Source organism: Pelmatolapia mariae, linkage group LG12 (assembly GCF_036321145.2).
Source record: "Pelmatolapia mariae isolate MD_Pm_ZW linkage group LG12, Pm_UMD_F_2, whole genome shotgun sequence".
Taxonomy (NCBI): domain Eukaryota; kingdom Metazoa; phylum Chordata; class Actinopteri; order Cichliformes; family Cichlidae; genus Pelmatolapia; species Pelmatolapia mariae.
In genome coordinates this window covers 10,953,261-10,972,431 of record NC_086237.1, presented here as the reverse complement: position 1 = coordinate 10,972,431, position 19,171 = coordinate 10,953,261, and the positions used below count along the sequence as shown (strand labels likewise).

General features: G+C 43.8%; 2 protein-coding genes across 2 annotated transcripts; one reads left to right on the top strand and one right to left on the bottom strand.

Moving 5' to 3' along the window:
* The first annotated feature begins 338 nt into the window (after positions 1–338).
* Positions 339–9,202, top strand: bmp10 (bone morphogenetic protein 10). Its single transcript, XM_063490354.1, has 5 exons — positions 339–378; positions 4,177–4,193; positions 7,317–7,641; positions 8,169–8,377; positions 8,423–9,202. The coding sequence occupies exons 1-5, from the start codon at positions 339–341 to the stop codon at positions 9,200–9,202; spliced, it is 1,371 nt and encodes a 456-aa protein (XP_063346424.1).
* A 4,720-nt stretch (positions 9,203–13,922) lies between these two features.
* On the bottom strand, positions 13,923–18,801 carry ch25hl3 (cholesterol 25-hydroxylase like 3). The gene is made up of 2 exons (XM_063489256.1): positions 17,237–18,801; positions 13,923–15,614 (listed from the first exon to the last, which is right to left on the bottom strand). The coding sequence occupies exons 1-2, from the start codon at positions 17,674–17,676 to the stop codon at positions 15,239–15,241; spliced, it is 816 nt and encodes a 271-aa protein (XP_063345326.1). The 5' UTR covers positions 17,677–18,801; the 3' UTR covers positions 13,923–15,238.
* Between the last annotated feature and the right edge of the window lie 370 nt (positions 18,802–19,171).

The following is a 19,171-nucleotide window of genomic DNA, read 5'->3' as shown; positions in this document are numbered from 1 at the left end:
CAAATCAAACACACAGATCTGTCCTCTGTGGTGGCCCCTTGTGAATAAGGGAGCAGCTGAAAGAAGCTTTATGTCAACTAAGTACACAAGGATCGTGGTGATGCGGTAATGGTTGAGCTGTTGAGGTGACAGGACATATATGTTTGTACCTTAAACAAAGCTGGCCTAGCTCTCCATTCTCTTTTCAGTTCTCCAGTCTTCTCATGTAAAAAACAAAGAAACAAAGAAACAGTGGAATTCCACTCAGACGTGATCGTCCTGCTGCTGTCGTTTTGTCTTTTATTTGCTGTTCACATCTTATGTGTTCATATGTGTTTAATGGGTATGTATTTGGTTTGATGGGACTTATTCTGCTCATTCTCTGCTCTATATGTTATTGTTGGACTCTACTAGGGTAGCTTTGCATGATTAACTGATCAGAATAATCCTCGTCTCTCTCATGCATGACTTTGGTGAGGCCTTACATTGTCTGGACTTGTCTTTGCTCCTTTTCCTCTTAATTTAAGTCAGCTTTCTCTTGATTGGCTGCCCCTCGTGAACAACAGGTTTAAACAGGAAACGAGTTAAAGCCTGAGCTGTGTGCTTGAGATGATCATGTTAGGGATGCCCACTGTCACTGACATCATATAGAACAAAGAGTAGAAAACTTAGGATTAGTTGTGCTTTAAGGCGGAGCTAATGGCGCTCCTAATGAATAAATAAATAAATAATGCAGATGGAGATGTCCAGATCAACTCTGGTGTTAATTCCTGTGTCTCTGTATGCTACATGACATGTAAGACTGTGACTGTTATTATGCTAATGGTTACTAATGGTCTTCTTACTGGTAAATTGACCGAGAGGTAAAGTACTTTTGCTACATGGATAAATTTGAGGATGATAATAGCTTAATAAGAAATTTAGGCTGATGTTGTCAGCAAACAGCAAACCTCTGTATGTGTAATCAATCTGTGTTCTCTGTGTTTGTGTCAGATGGGTGACGCATGTCTGTCTGAGTCTCCAGAGGAGGAGGACAATGACAGTCCGGGTCCACTCAGGGGAGACCACAGCCCCAAAACCTCGCTGCAGGAACCTCTGTCTCCTTCTGTAGATGACTGGTTAGGAAGCCCCCGCAAACGCACCCAAACCCTCCCCACCTTCAACTGCCCGCTCACCGGGATGGCAGCCAAGACCGAAGCTCTCAACAGGTGGAGCCGGATCCAGGAGAGCACAGATGAGAAGAGCGGGACGCTGTCAGAGGACATTTTTAAAATCCTAGACCTGCGGACGTCAGGATCATTTTTCGGGGGGTCTACAATGAGTAACAAAGAGGAGGAGGACAGATTGACCACTCGGAGGGGGAGTGAGAATTTAGTTTCTTCCACTTCTGTGCCGCAAACCCCTGAAAGTGACTTCCAGTCTCCCCGGATGCTCTCTAATCAGAAGAGTGTAGACACCACGCCAGTGAGCAGTCCTCCTCCACAGGTCAACAGCATGCCAGAGCTGAAGAAAGACCCCGGGCAGCCGCTTCTAGACAGGTGAGATTAGCAAAAGAGTCACATGGACACCCTGACCCACCATTTCAGTCATTAAACACTAATTTTCCTAAAAAGAAATGTTTTAGAAATACTGACTTGAAATGCTCAATTTCTACCCCGAAACTAGAGTGTAGATGTGCTGTTGCAGAACACTTAGAGCCTGGATTCAGTGTGAGAGAATCTTATAAGAGCAAAGCAGACCCTGGAGTATAATAAACATAAATGGGACTAGATTCCTGGAAACTTAAAACGAGTTTATTTACACTGGAAACAAGTCCATGTGTTCACACAAAGCTGACGTGAGTTTTTTGGAGGGAAAACTGCCGGTGCAGAAACTCTTCCCGACACAGCTTAGCTTTTTCCTTTGACTTTCTTACTGCATATGTGAACCTGTTTATGTCTGTCATTGCGTCTTGCAGTTTGCAGCAGGAGAACAAGGAACTGAAGGCCACCGTGGCAGAGCTCCAGTCGGCCCTGGAGGCAGAACGCCGCCGTGTGGCCGCTCTCGAGATCTGCCTAAAAAATGCAGAACGCAGCAGAGACGAGGCCCAGAGACGCAACGGCGAGCTGCAAAGAGACATTCAGCAGTTCCTCATGAGAGAGAAAGCTCCTACTTAAACGTAATTCTGAGATTCACTTACATGTGGATTTATGATCCTGTTAACAAGGGAAGCCTCATCCATTAACACGGGAGCTGGGAGTCACCGTTTGGTCCTATAGATAAATTATTGACTATTATATTTGTGTTTATTTTAAGGACATGTTTGATCCTCCCGTTTGCAACAGTCACGTCACTGTGCATGAATTGCCTTCATCTGGTGTAACTGTTATACAGAACACATTTACATGAATTACTTGCATGGAAATCTAGGGTCAGGCATCAACTCTGCTCAAACCCTTTGATCCAAGGATAACGGGACTTTATCTAATATGAATGTTAGAGAGTACAAAGAGTGTGTGTCATTCAAACATGTTTCATTTCAGTGGTAAATTAATAAAGCTGCACAAATTGAAATGTGTCTGTCGATGCGCAGAATTATCTTACAGCTCATTCAAGCTTTTTTGTACCAATATGTGTTGTGTTCCCCCCACAGTTCAAACAAATTAATAACAGAAAACAGAAAAAAAAAATCTTTCCTGAGGAACATTAAGGAACATCGGGACAGATACATGGCTGAAAAAATAATGTGAACTTCAAAAAGGTGTCAACCCCCAGAGACTCTCCAAACTCTCATTAAAGGTCTAAGGCAGGGGTGTCAAACTCAATTGCACAGGGGGCCAAAACTCAAGGCACACTTTAGGTCGCGGGCCAAACAAGATAAACATTTATTGAACACACTAAAACAATGTTTTTTAAACATAAATATGAATAAAAACAGACAGGAATATCATTCCAGATTAAATAAACTTAAAAAAATAAACTTTAACTTTAAATATTTTGCTCTTTATAAAACTATATCCTGTCAAAATTATGCAAGTTAGAAATATGAACATGCTGCCAAAAACCCCAGAAAAAATAAATGAAAGCATATACAAGGTTCGAGCTGCATGTAGACAGAGCTGGGCATTGCTTCAGGAATGGAACTAATAAACTGTGCGGGCCATTCAGTGTCGTACTTTCCCTTGAGTGTATCATTACACTGCAGCTCCATCTGAATCTGCACAGGTGCAGTTCAGCAAAGTCCGCTGACTTGGTTCAACATTACTTGGCAACAGGGAAAGTGAGGCAGGTTGCACTGGTGCATTTGTGACAGCTTCACTTGAAATGCCTTCATCGCATCATACATGCCATGTCCATGAACTGACAGATTTCCTTGCTGAGCTCAAAAACTCTATTGAGAATTTTTATCCCAACTCAGCCAACGGACCTCTGTATGATAAGGAATGTCGGCAAACTCTGAATCTATTTCCCACATAAAAGACTGAAATTGACGGTGATTTAAACTTTTAGCTCAGATAAAATTTACGGTTTGCGTTACGGTGATCATTACATGCTCCATTTTTAGGACTTTACCACACAGCCTTTCCTGGTGTATGATGCAGTGATATGCTGTTAACTCACCGGTACAGTTCTCCTCCTGCATCTTTACTCGCATCCTGCTGACTAGTCCGCTTTTTTCACCGCACAACACCGGCGCTCCATCTGTTGTAAGTCCAACAAGTTTGTCCCAGGGCAGTTTCACGTCGGTTACACTTTGACATACGTTTTCAAAAATGTCTTTTCCTGTCGTTGTCCCGTGCATCGATTTAATGTTCAATATTTCCTCTCCACGGATGAAGATGGCCAGCTGTGCAATGTCCATCATGTCTGTACTTTCATCCACAGCAAGAGAGTATGCAATAAAGTTTTTGCTTCTTTCACACAACTGTGTTCTTAAATCAGTGGCCATCTCACAAACCTGATCAGCAATAGTATTTCTCCTCAGCCTCACATTTGCCAAAATCTGCGTTTTTGGCAAATGGACACAAGACGTCGCACAGCTTCATCATGCAGCTCTTCAGAGTGGTACCGGGCTGATTTGGCTATCTCCTCTGCTAAAATAAAACTTGCTTTCACAGCAGCTTCACTTTGTGATTTTGCTCTGGTGAAAAAGGTCTGCTGAAATGTCAGATTCTTCTTTAGCTCTTCTATTTTCTGTAGTTTCTGCTCTGCATTTAGGTTTTTCAGCTTACGTTTTGTCTCGTAGTGCCGTCTTGAATTAAAATCCTTAATTACAGCCACATTAGCTCCACTAATAAGACACACGGGTTTACCGGCAATGTCTGTAAACATATATTCAGTCACCCACCGGTGCTGAAAGGCTCTGCTTTCAGAATCAACTTTTCTCTCCACCATTGTGAGCGGCTAGCTTCGCAATAACAGAAGTTTGACTTGATTGATGCGGGAATGTTCCCAGTTAGCCTAGCGTTCAGCATGGAGGCTGCAGCGCAGCATTATGGGATCTGTAGTTTGTTTATTATTAGCGCCTCACATCGCCGGGCCATGCATAACAATAATAATACATCTATATAAAATGATCTCGCGGGCCAGATATAAATGTACGCCGGGCCGGATGTGGCCCGCGGGCCATGACTTTGACACATGTGGTCTAAGGTCTGTTTAGCTAACTCCGCCCTTCATCAGCACAGTACAGGAGGTTAGGTTTTGTCGAACTCTCCGTCAAAATGGTTAAAAATAGGAGCGTGGCTGATTTAACTGGCCCAGCGGATGGTACAAACAGATGCAGCCAATAGGTAGGCGATCATAACATCACTCGAGCCAAGAGAGGACTGGACATGTTATGATACAAAAGATGGCTACATCCATCTTTAATATACAAGCTATGAGAGAATCAAACGGTTCAAGCCTATCCTAGCAGTCATCAGTCTATTGCAGGGCCAGACAATCGAAGCAGACAACCATTTCTGCTCATATTCACACCCACGGTCAATTTAGAGTCACTTCAGAGTAGCCCCACGCTTGTGTTTTGACTGTGGGAGGAACCTAGAGAAACCACAGTTAAACTAGGCCCAGCTATGAATTTATCTTCTGTGCTGTGGTCCATTCTGGGTCTATGAAGAAATATCAGAAATTATTCTTGGGTCTCAGTTTGCATTTGTGTTTGCCTGAGAGCAGCAGATTCTGGTGGAAACAGCCCCAGCCTTCCAGTTATTAATAACAGGTACTGGAATATCCACTAAAATCCCCCAATATCATAACAGAAGTGCGGGCAAAGGTTAGGAACTGGTGAATATCCAGATCTTTCCCTCGGGAGTTGGCGAAGACAAAGGGTCTTCGGCAACTCTGGGTCCTGCTGGATGTGTTTGAAAATGGTGACTTTGTCAATGTTTTGTCAACGATGTCTCCATGTGGTCAAAAATGATTATGTACTGCTTAAAAACAGTAAAAATAATAACAATTACAGTAGAGGTTTTGTGGTGAAAGTTGTGTTCATTTTCAATAGTCGTAAAAGGATAACACTGGGGAGTGAACACACAGACGGAAATCATTAAAATTCAGAAACAGGATATCAGCACTTAATATCTGCTCCTATAAGGTTCGGTCCAAAAATAGCAACTGTGGGCTCCCTAAATCCTCAGTTGTTACACTCTTGGGCCGATAATGGAGACCATATGGAGGGGCCTGACTCTGTGTGCAAATAGACATTTTTTACTATCAAGCTTTCTTAAGTCTACCAGGAAGATGTGACGGCCTGTTGCAGCAGCAGTTTAACAAAGAGGCAGATAACAAGAACGTCTGTCAACCATCAGCCTGGCAGATGAGTGGCAGAGGCAGGAAAGGCTCATTCCTTCCCATCTGTGTGACGCACCAAAATCAGGAGTGTATCTGCGGGTCACACAAAGAAGCTCAGGAATGAAGGACAGTTGTGTAGTGAGACGAGGGTTCAGGTGACGAACCGAGCAGTTGTTCGGATCTGATTGGAAGCCAGCGTGAATCGTTGCTAACTAATGTCATCAGAGTCTCTCACGGCTTAGCTGTTTGTTTGCTTCACACGTACTGTAACGTGTAGCACGTGCCAATACATTGGACGAGGCCTCGGACGCCTGCTTCATTAGTCACACAGTTTCCACTGCCATCACCTTTGACTTGTTCCTGTTATTCTAATTGAGAGGAATGCCTTGCAAGCTGGTGCCCCAGATGAAATGTCGTGAACGTGCCTCACCTCTTCTTGCATTCAGTTAACCCCTTTTCAGACATACTGCTGCTCTTCTCAGAGGAGGAAGTAACTTTCAGCAAGCGTTACACGAGTGTGGAAGTGGCTGAACGAACGGGAATGATGATTTTGTACTGCTCTGTCATTCTCACGAGCTACTTGAAATGTCAAGACCCAAAGTGAACTCAGTATCTTTTATGCGCTATCATTAAGGCCTCACACCTCATTGCATTTCAATTTCATTTGTGCCACCGTTGCCTAATAGATGCATCCTGTTGCACTGAACGATATCAACAGACCTGTGGTGTATTTTGTCCAAAAAAAAGAGAGAAATGGTCAATGGAGCCTAGGCAGCAGCTCGCAAGAATCCACCATTTACAAAGCAAATAAACAAGTGCAGAATATCAACTCTGGAGCACCCACCCAAACAAAATAGCTCTTCCACAAGGAAGAGGCTACAGGACAGTGTTTACAAAATCCTCATTAAGGAAGTTGTGAGATAACACGGTCATGTGCATCTCACAAAGTTGAAGGGAAAGCAGGCACGCACACACACACACACACACACACACACACACACACACACACACACACACACACACCAACTAAGAGACCATAAGCACAGAAGCAATGCAGAGCCCACCATAGCATAGATAAGGGACAGAAAGAAAGAGCTGGCAACAGAGAGCAGAGCACAGAGGGAGACTGACAGAGCAGAGGACACAACAGAGATGAGTCGGACGGACAAAGACGAGCCTCGGCCACCCTGCCACCGGAACTACAGCGGCGTCGCAAAGGACATCAAAAGGTGTGCGTGAGAATAAATGCTGTGAGGTCTGGAAGACAGCATCAGGAATACACACAGAGAGGCTCACACTGGCCTGTGCAAGGGCCACCAACACTTTTCAGCTGAAAGAACTTTCTTAGCCTACAGATAAACTGATCTTTACCTGAATTAACCTCTGAATTAGAGATCTTTTTTTTTTCCTTTTTTTTGCATGAGCTCATCCAAAGACAACCCTAGAGGGCATAAATTAAATTGCTGCAGATTATTTCTCCCATGGCGAGCACTTGGGTCTCTCAACTGGGAACCATTTGCACCTCCAAGACCTTGTTCTTGACATACTCCATCCTGCTGCTTCAGGGGCCTCTCTGTGGAGAGACTAGCCCCATCTCCAGTGCCCGTCAGAGACAGCGTCCTGCTCCAGGGCTCGGAGACGGGCATGGAGGGGTTGTGGATTTATCGTTGCTGGAGCAGGACGGCAACAAGGATGTGCAAAACCTGCTGGAGAGCCTAAAAGAACAGTTTCTGCGTACTTTCAACCTCTCTGGCATGGGTCCTCCTTCCTTAGCTCCTGGAAGTACACGACAGGAGCCACCTGAGTACATGATGGAGCTCTACAACCGCTTTGCTAATGACCACAGTGCGATGCCAACGGCAAATATCATCCGCAGCTTGAAAAACGAAGGTACGTCACTGCTCGGTAGCTTGTCGATAATGAAGATTGAAGAAAAGAGATACTTTTTTTCCTCTGAATTATCCTAACCTTAAATTATGGTGAAGCTTTGCCTAAATGTTCTGACACACTTCCAAACATTTTCATTTTTCCAAAACAAAACAACCACAACAAGAAATCCTTTAATTTTCCTCTAAAGCACAGGGTTAGGAATAAGGGCTACTTGTCCTTAATGAGGACCTTACAGGGTTAAATGCAAAGTTAATACGTGTAATGATTTTTCTTATCACTTCTTCTTATTCTTATCACTGTGATCTGTAAGACTTGTGAAACTGGTCTCCTTTCAGATATGTACAAAGTTTATTATTTGATTTAGTTCATGACACTGAAACTCTTCCTTAGTTTAAAAAGCCTTTTATTTCAAAATGTTATTTCTACTTTGACATGACGGTTTGGATTAAATTCAAACAGGGGTTCAAAGTTTCTCTGTCTTGAATAAGCAAGTTTATGTCTGAACCACTTTTTTTCTCCTCGCCCAGATTCCTCTCCCAGTGCTGTTGGTGTGGGAGGAGTGAGGCGCCACCCTCTCCTCTTCAATGTGTCAGTCCCACATCACGAACGCATCACAGCTTCCGAGCTTCGCCTCTACACCCTAGTCCAGACCGACCGCCACCTCTATGCTGGTGTCGACCGCCGGGTAACTATCTACGAGCTGGTATCGCATGACGATAACGTGACGGATGCGAACGCTGCCAGAGGAGACGCATTCAGCGGAGGAGAGGAGCGGATAGAGTTGGTGGAACTGGCTTCACGCCAGGTCTACGGCACCGATAACGGCTGGGAGGCATTTGACCTCACTGCTGCTGTGCAGCGCTGGCATGGATCTGACGATGGAACCACACACAGGTTGGAGGTGCATATTGCCAGCATTGCCGATGATGGTAATGTTCAAGACGTGTCAGAAGCCAACAAAGACAGCAGTCTGCCTCAAGGGGACATGAAGATTGACACGAGCCCAGAGGAAAAACACAAACCCCTGCTAATTGTTTTCTCCGATGATCAGAGCAGCGATCACCGCGAAGACAGGCGGGAACTGAATGAGATGATCGACCACGAAACCTCTAACATGGTCGTGCAGAATGACTTTGGGACTTGGGGGAGTGAAGAAAGTGAGCCAGATGAGGAAGACCTAATCCAAATGCGCTCAAATCTCATCTATGACTCGGCTTCCCGCATTCGCCGCAACGCCAAGGGAAACCACTGCAAGAAGCAGTCTCTGTACGTAGAGTTCAAGGACATCGGATGGGACAGTTGGATCCTTGCCCCCACTGGTTATGATGCCTTTGAGTGCAGTGGAATTTGTTCCTACCCACTGACAAAGCACGTCACACCCACCAAGCACGCCATCGTCCAGACACTGGTCAACATCAACAGCCCTCAGAAGGCGGCACGAGCGTGCTGTGTGCCCACCAAGCTGGACCCCATCTCCCTGCTGTACCTGGACGACACGGGGGTGGTCACCTACAAGTACAAGTATGAAGGCATGGTGGTGGCCGAGTGTGGCTGCAGATAATCCAGACTATCTTAGAAAGTCTACTAAAGTCTTACGATAAGAGGAAGGACAAAACAACTAAAGAAAGGGAGATGAACTGAGAATGCAGATTCCTACAGTCTCTATAAGGGTTCCTCAGCAGGACTGAATGTGTTCAGTCACTATGCATGAAACTATAAGAACTCTGAAATGTGTGGCAAATATAATATCTTGTACCACGAGACACACATTATTTCATCTTATACAGGAAAGGTGAATATGGACAGGGGAGAGGAAGAGTAAAGATGAGCCGCTTGTTGTCAATAACGATGCACGTCCTCATACACGTAAGACTAGAAAGTCTCGAGATTTCCCAAAGAACCAAGCCCATCCTGCAGCCTGGTGGGAACTAGTGGGCCCGCTGCCCCCCCTCCCTCTCCCCTTTCCCCTGACATCTGCCTTCCTCTCCACTTATCTCTGGCCTCCCCACTTGATGCAAACACTAATCAGCACTTCATGTGCCTCGGCGCAGTGAAATGACCTCCCTGAGGCAACCTGACAAGGCATGAACTCTCCAGGCCCACCGCCTGCCTCCTGTGGCCTCCTGATACGTGGGTACTGTGCTGAGGTCCCAGTGTCAGGGTTATCAATCCTAACCCCGTTTCCCACTTCACATGCCTCTTTTCCACTCCCCCGAGCCTCAGCGATAACAAGGTGTTGTTGGTTGAGAACCATATATGCCACCACTCAGCTTTGGAGAACTTAAAGCCGCTGTGAGAAGCTTTTGAGGTGATGCTTCGGAGGGAGTGAGGCAGGGGTGGGCCACATTCCTAGGCAACAAACATTCTTAACTAGCTTGTCTTGCTGACCTAGCACTGTGTGGACCCCCCTCACCCCCCCATACACACACAAACCGGACATATCTCCAACTGCTTTGTTTTTCTCACTTTGATGTCTTTGTTGGAACATTATTGTGGAGTGGGGAAGCGGCTACACATCATCGATATATGGATTCCCAAAGAAGATCATTATTTTCTTTTGTTAAAAGCCTTTTGATACCTCTGCTGCTTGTGTCAAATAAAAGACTATTTATTGTTCTAATTTATTGATTTTTATAACAGAGTAGAAAACTATATATGTATAACTGTAAGTCAGCATAGAGACGTTTTTTGCAACAATGACAATGCATTTGCAGCACAAGTGAATTTTGTTGGGAAGAGAAATGCTAACAGTTTCTAAAAGAATAAAGAATAATTATTAAAAACAAATCGCGTGCTTAACTATAACTGAATCACTGATCCCTGCAGTTTCACCAAACTTGCACATCACCCGGGCCAACAGTATCAGCTCGCAGGTCACAGTTCGTGCACCACAAGCAAACAAAGAACCATGGGAAAATAAGTTGTGGCCCCGCTAATGATTAAAACGGACGAGCTGCAGCTCGCACTGACAGGTCGCGGGCCGCAGATAGCAGTGATAGAAAACCTGTTCATAAAAAACAAAAACAAACAAAAAAAAGCAAAGAAATCTCTTTCTGCTGTCGCAAAGGTTTCTGTGAATGTCTGTGGGATTGCAATCGCAAGACTGGCTGTGATGTTGTTTTCACGCACCAATGCACACTGAAGATATAAATAAAAGATGCAGTTCAGACCTAAAATGTTGAACTCTTTCTGTTCTTTCTGATTTGTTAATCATGTGGATCACAATAAAGTTCTATGAAAGGCACTTGTGCTCAGTTTGCGTAAATGATAGTGCTGTGCGATATTACGCATTTTTGGTATCTGATTCCAAGTAAACACAGGGCCAGTATCGCTGAGCTTGTGTAGGGGTCATGAGTTATGAGATTAATCATCACAAATTTGCAAATTCTGAGCACATTTTAATGGCCGCTCCAAACAAAAGACACATTTCAGCTTTTCAAGTATTTTGAAACTGTGTTTTTGGAGACCTTTAATGCAAATATGTCTGTCTGTAAAGCTCTTTGAATAGATTTCTGTTTTTTGAACGTGTTATAAGCTATTTTAAAAAAGTAGACGTGACAGTCAACACAAAAAGGTTCAAAGAGCATGTTTGAGGCATATTTTTTAGTGGACTACACAGAGGATTGAAACAAAGTATCGATCCTGTTGCAGTAGCATCAATCCAACACAACTAATGGTATAGAGACTATCGATATTTGTATCAATCTGCTCACCTCTAGTAAATGACACTGCTAAAGCTGCAGGAAATTAGGTCAAAGATGAAATACAGAGACTTAAATGTGTGAAGTGAACTATAGAAAGCTAGGAAAAGATTGGAGTCTGGTAGCAGGCAAGCGACTATAAAATAAACGTATAGTCACAAATGAATATTGAGAAAACGCATACACAACCTGTTTGTAACCTCTATTAAAGGCCAAGCTAACTGTAGCCTAGCTGGTACAAAACTCAATGATTCTGATCACAAATACAGCAAATAAATGTGAGAAGTGTAATGTTTAACTGGGGTAAATGCATCTTTTGAAATCATAGCATAGCTAAATTATTACAGTCCTATCGTTTTGCAATCCTTCCGCTGCCTTTCAGAATGTCGTATTTACAAAATAGCTGCGCTTGTTTTAAGTTGCTTTTGCCAAAAAGAAGAGGAAAAAATCCTGTTTTGGCCACAGCCAGCTGATGACAAGTGCACTGAAATGTTTGAGAAGCAAACAACTCAGGCGCTGGATGGCCCCTCACGCAAGACGAGAGCAGAGGTCGGCTAAAAATGGCAACAAGAGAGCGGGAACCTCAATTACTGAGAGAACAGGCGGCCTCAGCTATGCGAAGCTTGCTAATTGAATATTTACAGAACTATGGAAGAAATATGAATCTGGCCTTTGTCACTGAATGGCAAGCTTTCAGGGAATATGATGAAATGGGAAGTCTTTGGTTTGAGCTCTTTTGATAAGGACTACTGCAGAGCTCTTGTTGTTTCTCACTCTTGATTTGAAAGGATTTTATGAACTGTTACTTCATGTGGAGCACTCAGCCTACGTGCCAAGTTTAAGAGCCCACCTAACAAGTAAACATTCAGAGCAGTTCCCCGTGTACAGACGCTTCAAAGTGCTTCAGTAATTCTCCTCGGGCTTGACATCACGACGCCGACTGCTGGACCCCGACGTGCGTCCCGCTGTGAACGTGTGTTTTGGTGTGTGTCACCCACAGCTGAGTGACTCGCCCTAAACTCTGACGTCGGGTCTGTAATAAGGCCTGATTGTTTCCGTTTTGGGTCACATGCTTATCGTTAAATCTCCTGGCTCCACCACCCAGCGCTCATCTCTTACTGCTCTGTCCTCAAATCTTCTCAGGAAAAGCGCAGTTTTCCCAGGCACTGCATGATCATCATGAGCAACAGAAACAAAAAATCTCTTCCAAATGTTTAAGCACCTTTGAAAAATTTGCATCTGCTGTTGCGAAACTTCAGAGAGCACATTGTAATGACAAAGTAATGAAAAACAGACGACTGCGGTAGTCCCAGCCAAGGGTGACTTAGCAAATTCAGCTCGTTGAAAGTATTCACATGTCATTCTTCATTAAAGTAATGGCCCTCACTTTTCAAAGTTTCTAAAGAAATATATTAAAAGCTTCTTTTTTTTGGCATTTTTGCCTTTATTGGACAGTGAAGTGAAAGGAAAGTCATGCAACAAAGGGCTGTAGTTTGGACTGGAGCACGAGCCGATGCTCTTACCTGCTCACCCACTGAGCTAAGGTGGTGTAAAGTACCTGTTTGAAAAGTTTAATGTGACTGATACATGAGGTTGTTATCTCTCTGGGGATCTCTCATTTTAGACGGTGGGCCACATACAGCCCACTTTAATCCTAAATTGGATCCTATTTTGTAAATAAATTGGACAGTGGAAAGGAAAAACTTCCTTTTAACAGGAAGAAACCACCGGCAGAACCAGGCTCACGGAGGGGCGGCCCCGAAAACAACTGAACTTGAGTAAATGTGGAAAAAAAAACAACCAAACAAACAAAGGAAATGTTCTGTCAAGTAGAAAAGCCATGAGAGCCTTCTTTATCAGGAGAAGAGGCTGTGAAAATACAGTCAGAAATTCCAAAATGTGTGCCCTTGTTCACATTTTCAAAGCTGCCGGTGGGCTAGATTGGAGTCTTTTTTGAAGGATTTGTGTCCTGAGGCCTTATGTTTGACCACCTGCCCTATAAAATTGTATTTGGCCCCTTAAACATGTCTTTTAAGCACATGTGCATGCAAGCTGTATGTGTCTCTTTTCTCTTGCCATCTTTGCCTGCCTTTGGACACGAGTCTTCCCTAGAACTTCCTTTATTTTCCCTTTGCCTCACTCCCATGGTTTTGATCTGTATTTTAGCTTCTTTGGAAGAGATTTCATCTTTACTATCCACACTGCTCTTGCTTGGTAATGACATGCTTGATTCATTATGTAAGCCGTGCTCCTTCCAAAATCATAAACAGGCTCACCTACTTATACTTCTCATTAGTGTTTGCAGCCCTTTCTTTTGCCACCCTGAAGATTGCAACACTGACTCTGCCTCACTCTTGCTTGCCTGTAAGCATGGTGTGTCTGCTGTAGTCCCTTGAGGCAGACTTGCGATAATGGGCCATAAATAATGGCTAGACTTAACACTTCTGTGAAATGCAAGAGTCTTGACAAACTCTCTTTCTATTTGTTATATGTAAAGGATCCTCAGGTAGCGGGAAGTCATCTGACATGATGCCAGCTGAAGGTTGCAACTGCAGAAACCATGGAAAAAAAGACCTTTCCTCTAGAAAAACACATGGCTTTAATTTTCTTCGTTGTGGCACCAAGGAACCGTGTTAGTAACTGATTACTGAAAGGCTCAAAATGTGCTATACAAATGACTAACCGCAGCAGCACGGTAGAAACATGAGCCTGAGGCAAAAAAAAAAAACAGTCTGTGTCCTGCTTTCATTCACTACGACAGTCTGGCAGATTTCCAACACAACTTTACAATCACTCATAAACAGGCCCTGAATGTAACAGGAAAAATAAAATATATAGGTGTCTAACTAAGCCTACTTAAAATATATACATTTTCCTCACAAAATAGCTGATCTGTCTTAAAATTTTCAGTCTAAATGCATTTAGATTTCAAAAAGCAAAGCTTGCACTTGAATTTGCAGCCCTAGCAGATTATTTCCCCTCTGCTTGGACCGGTTTACTTGTTTCAGTTTAGTTTTTAATTACATTTTCTGTTTTGGATGTGGGGGATCTGAAATGTGTCCAGATCTCCTCGCCTCCATAAACAATATGCCGTGATTGTTATCCGCTGTACAATAACAATATACTGGCCACATTAAAAAGCCCGAGCTTAAAGTATTAAACTGATGAACTGTAGAATGTGATTCATTGTACTGGGTTGTATAAACAGGTCTTTGTTGGGGATTCACTCCTCCAAAGTAACAAAGTCACTCTGAGTTTATGAGAATATGTGGGGGTGGGGTGCATTTTCAATTGCAGTAAAGAAAATGTCTCGCTTCAGCATAACTACAATGGCTCATTGAGGAGGGCGATACTGTTTTTTTCCCCAAGGAAAAGGTGATCTAATTTCCTTCCCATAGTTCAGTTTATAAGTTCTGAAACAAGCCAGCAGGGGGCAGGCTCCTCTGCTTGCATAAAGACTTGTATTGGCATGGCACAGTGTCTGAAAACAGTCTTTGGCTCCATTGCTCTGTAACCAGAGCAAATGCTTTCTTAATGACTTTACTGGACCAGCTCATTTTGTAACTGATTGAGTCATAAAGAAGGATGAATCAAGGTACACCGGCTGGAGCAGTCAGCATCCGGTGGTGCTTAGTTTCACAATCAGCTCCAATCCCCGACCGTCCCTGAAAGCTCTGACGACAAAGGTGAAAATGCTGGGGGTCTTCACTTACGGCCTACAATACAGTGGCCACATACATCATGCTGTCCTAAAGTATCAGTTTATGTATTGTATTATTGATTGCGACGATGTGTAGCAATAAATGAGCGAACAGTGAGATTACACGTAAACTCATCAGCCAAAAGATAACATCCTTCATTGAATCTGAGAAAACCAGTTGCATGCAACAGGCTTGTCACTGCGGACGTGAATTCAGCACCGATGTGCGATACGTCCCAAAGAGGTGGTCCCAGTGCGTGAAGAGAGGGGCGTAATTTATGGTTTGCAAACTGTGGTGTGCGTGGTGGTGGGGGGCTCCTCCCAGACAGGGCAGCAGTCTGTGCAGAGCCCAGGGCAGGTCGTAGCCGCAGTGGTCCTCCACAGCAAGCCAGGTGTTGATGAGGTGGAAGAGGGCCTCGCTGAGAGGGTGACAGCCCACCATCCAGGCGCTGCTCAAAGACAGCAACAGTAGAGACAACAGCTCGGCCGAGCTGCAGTCCTGAGCTGCCAGAGCGAAGGGAGTGTGGTGCTGGTGGTGCATTTGGTGGATGTTGCGGTACAGCCAGGAAACTCTAAGGATGAAAACCCACACACCGATCATGGTTACAGTGCTGCTGTAATGGAAATTACTAGAATGTTCTCAGAAGTCAGAATAATATAATCTCTACAGACAAAAACAGAAAACGAGTGCTGCTACTGGTACTTTAACTGGCACTGTTACAGACAGTGTTACAGCTGTTAGCAACACAAGTGATTTATCAAGGACAGAGATCAGGAACCCAACGCTGATTTTATATGGGAATGATATGAATAAAAATAATGTTACTGGGAAGCTGGAGTTCATGCTTGACACTTCTGGCGAAGTGGTTTACATTTTTCTTAACGGAAGAAAATCCTTTGTAGGACGAAAAAACCGAAACCAGTCCTTAAAATGTACATGCGTAACAAGTATCTAACTTTAGCCATCAGCGGTTTTCTCTCTTGTCTGCAGTTTAAAAGGTCAGAAAATAGAGCAAGTGCAATCATATAAATATCTCAGGACCATAATAAACGAAAAACTGAATTGTGATGAAAATTGCAAATCGGTCTACAAAAAGGGTCACCAGCACCTTTACTGCCTTAGGAAACTTGTTCATTTCCACATTGACCGAGCAATTTGAACTTTGTTTTATCGTTCTTTTATTGAGTCTGTTTTATCGTTTTGTTTGGTGCCATGGTTCGGTCAGACCTCTGTCACAGAGAAAAACTCACTGAATCAGATAGTGAGATGTTCCAGTCGTCTGATAGGTGAGTCACAGCCATGTTTAGCCTCCCTGTACTCTAAACAGGTACAAAGGATGGCTTTATCAATTATTAAAAATGGTTCCCGTCCTCTATAGGGTGAATTTTCAGCTTCTTCCCTCGGGACGGAGATTTCTAGTTCCAAGATGCAGGACAAAGCGAACTCAATAAGAGCTGTTTTATTGAGCCCGTTCTCACTCCCGAGGCGTAACATCCCGACGTTTTGTCACGTCCTGCGGCGTTCCTGAGGAACGCGAAAGGTGACCTTCCACGTTGTTATGGTACGCGGCGGTTTCCAGCCCTGTACTGCAGCCCTAAACTTAACCTTATCACTAAGCCTAACCATAACCTTATGCCTAACCTTAACCATAACCTTATTCCTAACCTTAACCATAACCGTATCCCTACGCCTAAACCTAACCTTATCCCTAAACCTAACCATAACCTTATGCCTAAACCTAACCATAACCGTATACCTAAGCCTAAACCTAACCTTATCGCTAAACCTAACCATAACCTTATTCCTAACCTTAACCAGCACTTTAATGAGGTGAAATAGTGTTTTCTAAAGCGATTTTAAGGGAAAAAGCGAAGATGTGTAGATTGAGTCCAAACGGTTCTCATGTGTCCGCAGTTTTCCGATGTCGTGACGTAGGAACGCCTTGGGTGCCCGAAAACGTAATATGTTGACGATTTGTCACCTAGCGTAAAATGTTACGATTTGGGAGTGAGAACGGGTTGGTTTTATTTGATTCATCTTTTCTAATAAATAAATATGTGTCTGTCAGGTTACAATAGGTGTGTGTGTTTTGTGAAGGGATGCCAAATGTTATCGTTTCTGTGTAAAGCACATTTCAAAAATAAATAAAGTAAGCGTTAGGCAGCAAGCCCAACAAATGCGCGTGCTGCTCACCTGTGCATGACGTAGTGCCACATGAAGAAGAGCATGTCAAAAAGCAGCAGGCATGCCACCACCTCCACGCAGAGCTGCCAGCAGCTGGGGGCCACATCAGGTAACTTGAGGTTTATCAGGGTGTTGAAGAGCGCAGTGACTGGCAGGACCACGGTCACGTATTTATACAAAACCCTGCAGAAACACTCTAACCATCGGCTCAAAGACGGCGGCGGACCCGACCCCGCGGTCATCCTCCATGACCGAACCCGCTGACAGACGCTCCCCAGAGCATCCAGCGCCAGGAAAGGTGCGCAGAGCAGCACGTGGGCCAGGAACGCAAAAGACGCGGGCAGGTACGGTGAGCGGAGCACGTCCTCCTGTCCGCTCTTCACATACTCCCACAGACCCTGGAGGACAGGCGCCTGTGCCTCTCCATATTCAGTGCAGGGTACGACCATCACGACCTTCTAACCATAGACTCGTCCCCTACATCTTCTCATGTGTGCGGCTGTCCTGACCAGAGGCTCTAAAAGGATCTGTATCCTCCTTTAAATTTTTTTCTTCCCGGAGAAGTAACTTACAGCTGCTCCACAGAGAGAGACACGATGCTGTGGGTGGAGCTTCGTTTCTTGTGAAAAGGTGAAGTAAATCCCCAGATTTCAGTGCTGGGATTAAAGGGGAATTCTGAGATAGGACTGTCACTTTTTTTCCCCAGCCATCCAGTCATCTGATGCCGCCCGCTGCGGTGGCTGCTGGTGGCTTCACTGTGCGCACATGGCTCTCAGAGTCTATAAATGTGCACCGACAGGAATAAAAACGATCCTCGGGATTTATTTTCTTGTTTTTCTTTTTTCATACCTGCCTTCTCAAGAGCGTGTTCTCGTTACGCATGTTTAGACTTGAGGTGCTTTACACAATTGAGAACCGGTGGCGGTGTGGCGTACTGGAGTGGAACTGTGTACAAAAGAGCTCCAACGATGTAAAATAAAGAAGTGATGGAGCGTTACTTAAACATTTCTTCAGCAAATCTACAACACAGAGACTTCTTCACATTCACACTTTTTGACATAACAGCGGTCCTCTCCAAAGCAAGATGTGTTCCTCAAACAGTCCTTTGGAATTTACTTCAAAATACATCTGTGTATATAAAAGCCACTGTGACTTGTTTCTAGGCTCTGATTCTTTTGGGGAAAGAAAATAAAAAGAGAAGGAAAATAAAAGGGAAAAAGAGCCTGCATTTTAAAGCCTCATTAGTGTGTTTCCCATGTAATTCACCCTGGCCTCATCGAGCAACTAAATGTCACTCCTTTCTCCTTCCCTGGAACTTACACAAAGCTTTATTTTTATTCTAGAAGACTCTTTAACCCTCTGCTGCATAGCGTTGCCCTGAGGTAACAAACCACATTTTCATGCCTTACACTGGCCCTTCAAAAAAACAACCTTTTTTTTCTTCAAAGAATGCTACCAGGCACATCTCTTTCCAATAAAATGATGAATTGAAGGTGGTGTGACTTTCATTTGGGGGGACCCCTTTCTGCAAGCTGCACTACATGAGAGACATCTCCATTAGGAGGTAAGATAAAGATCACTATTTTACATTTTTATTGTGAAATAAATGTATATAAAAATACTTGTATGTGCATGAATATGTTAAGAAGCATATTTGATTGTTTGTTCTACTTTTTTAAATTCATTTATATAGTAAAACTGTTAATTTTCATTCGTTGCCTCAAGGCAACACTGTGCAGTTAGCCTAATTTTTTTCAGGCAATATAATGCATTTGCATATGTGTGTAGAGATGTGTTTGGGTGCATTTATATGATCATAGTCAATGTTTTTTACTTTACAATCTACTCATAATTACAGGACATGGATGTAAAAACCTTTTATGGAAGGAAACCAAGGGAATGTGCACTTTGTGTTTGAGGGACACTTAGGAGCTCAGGGGTCAG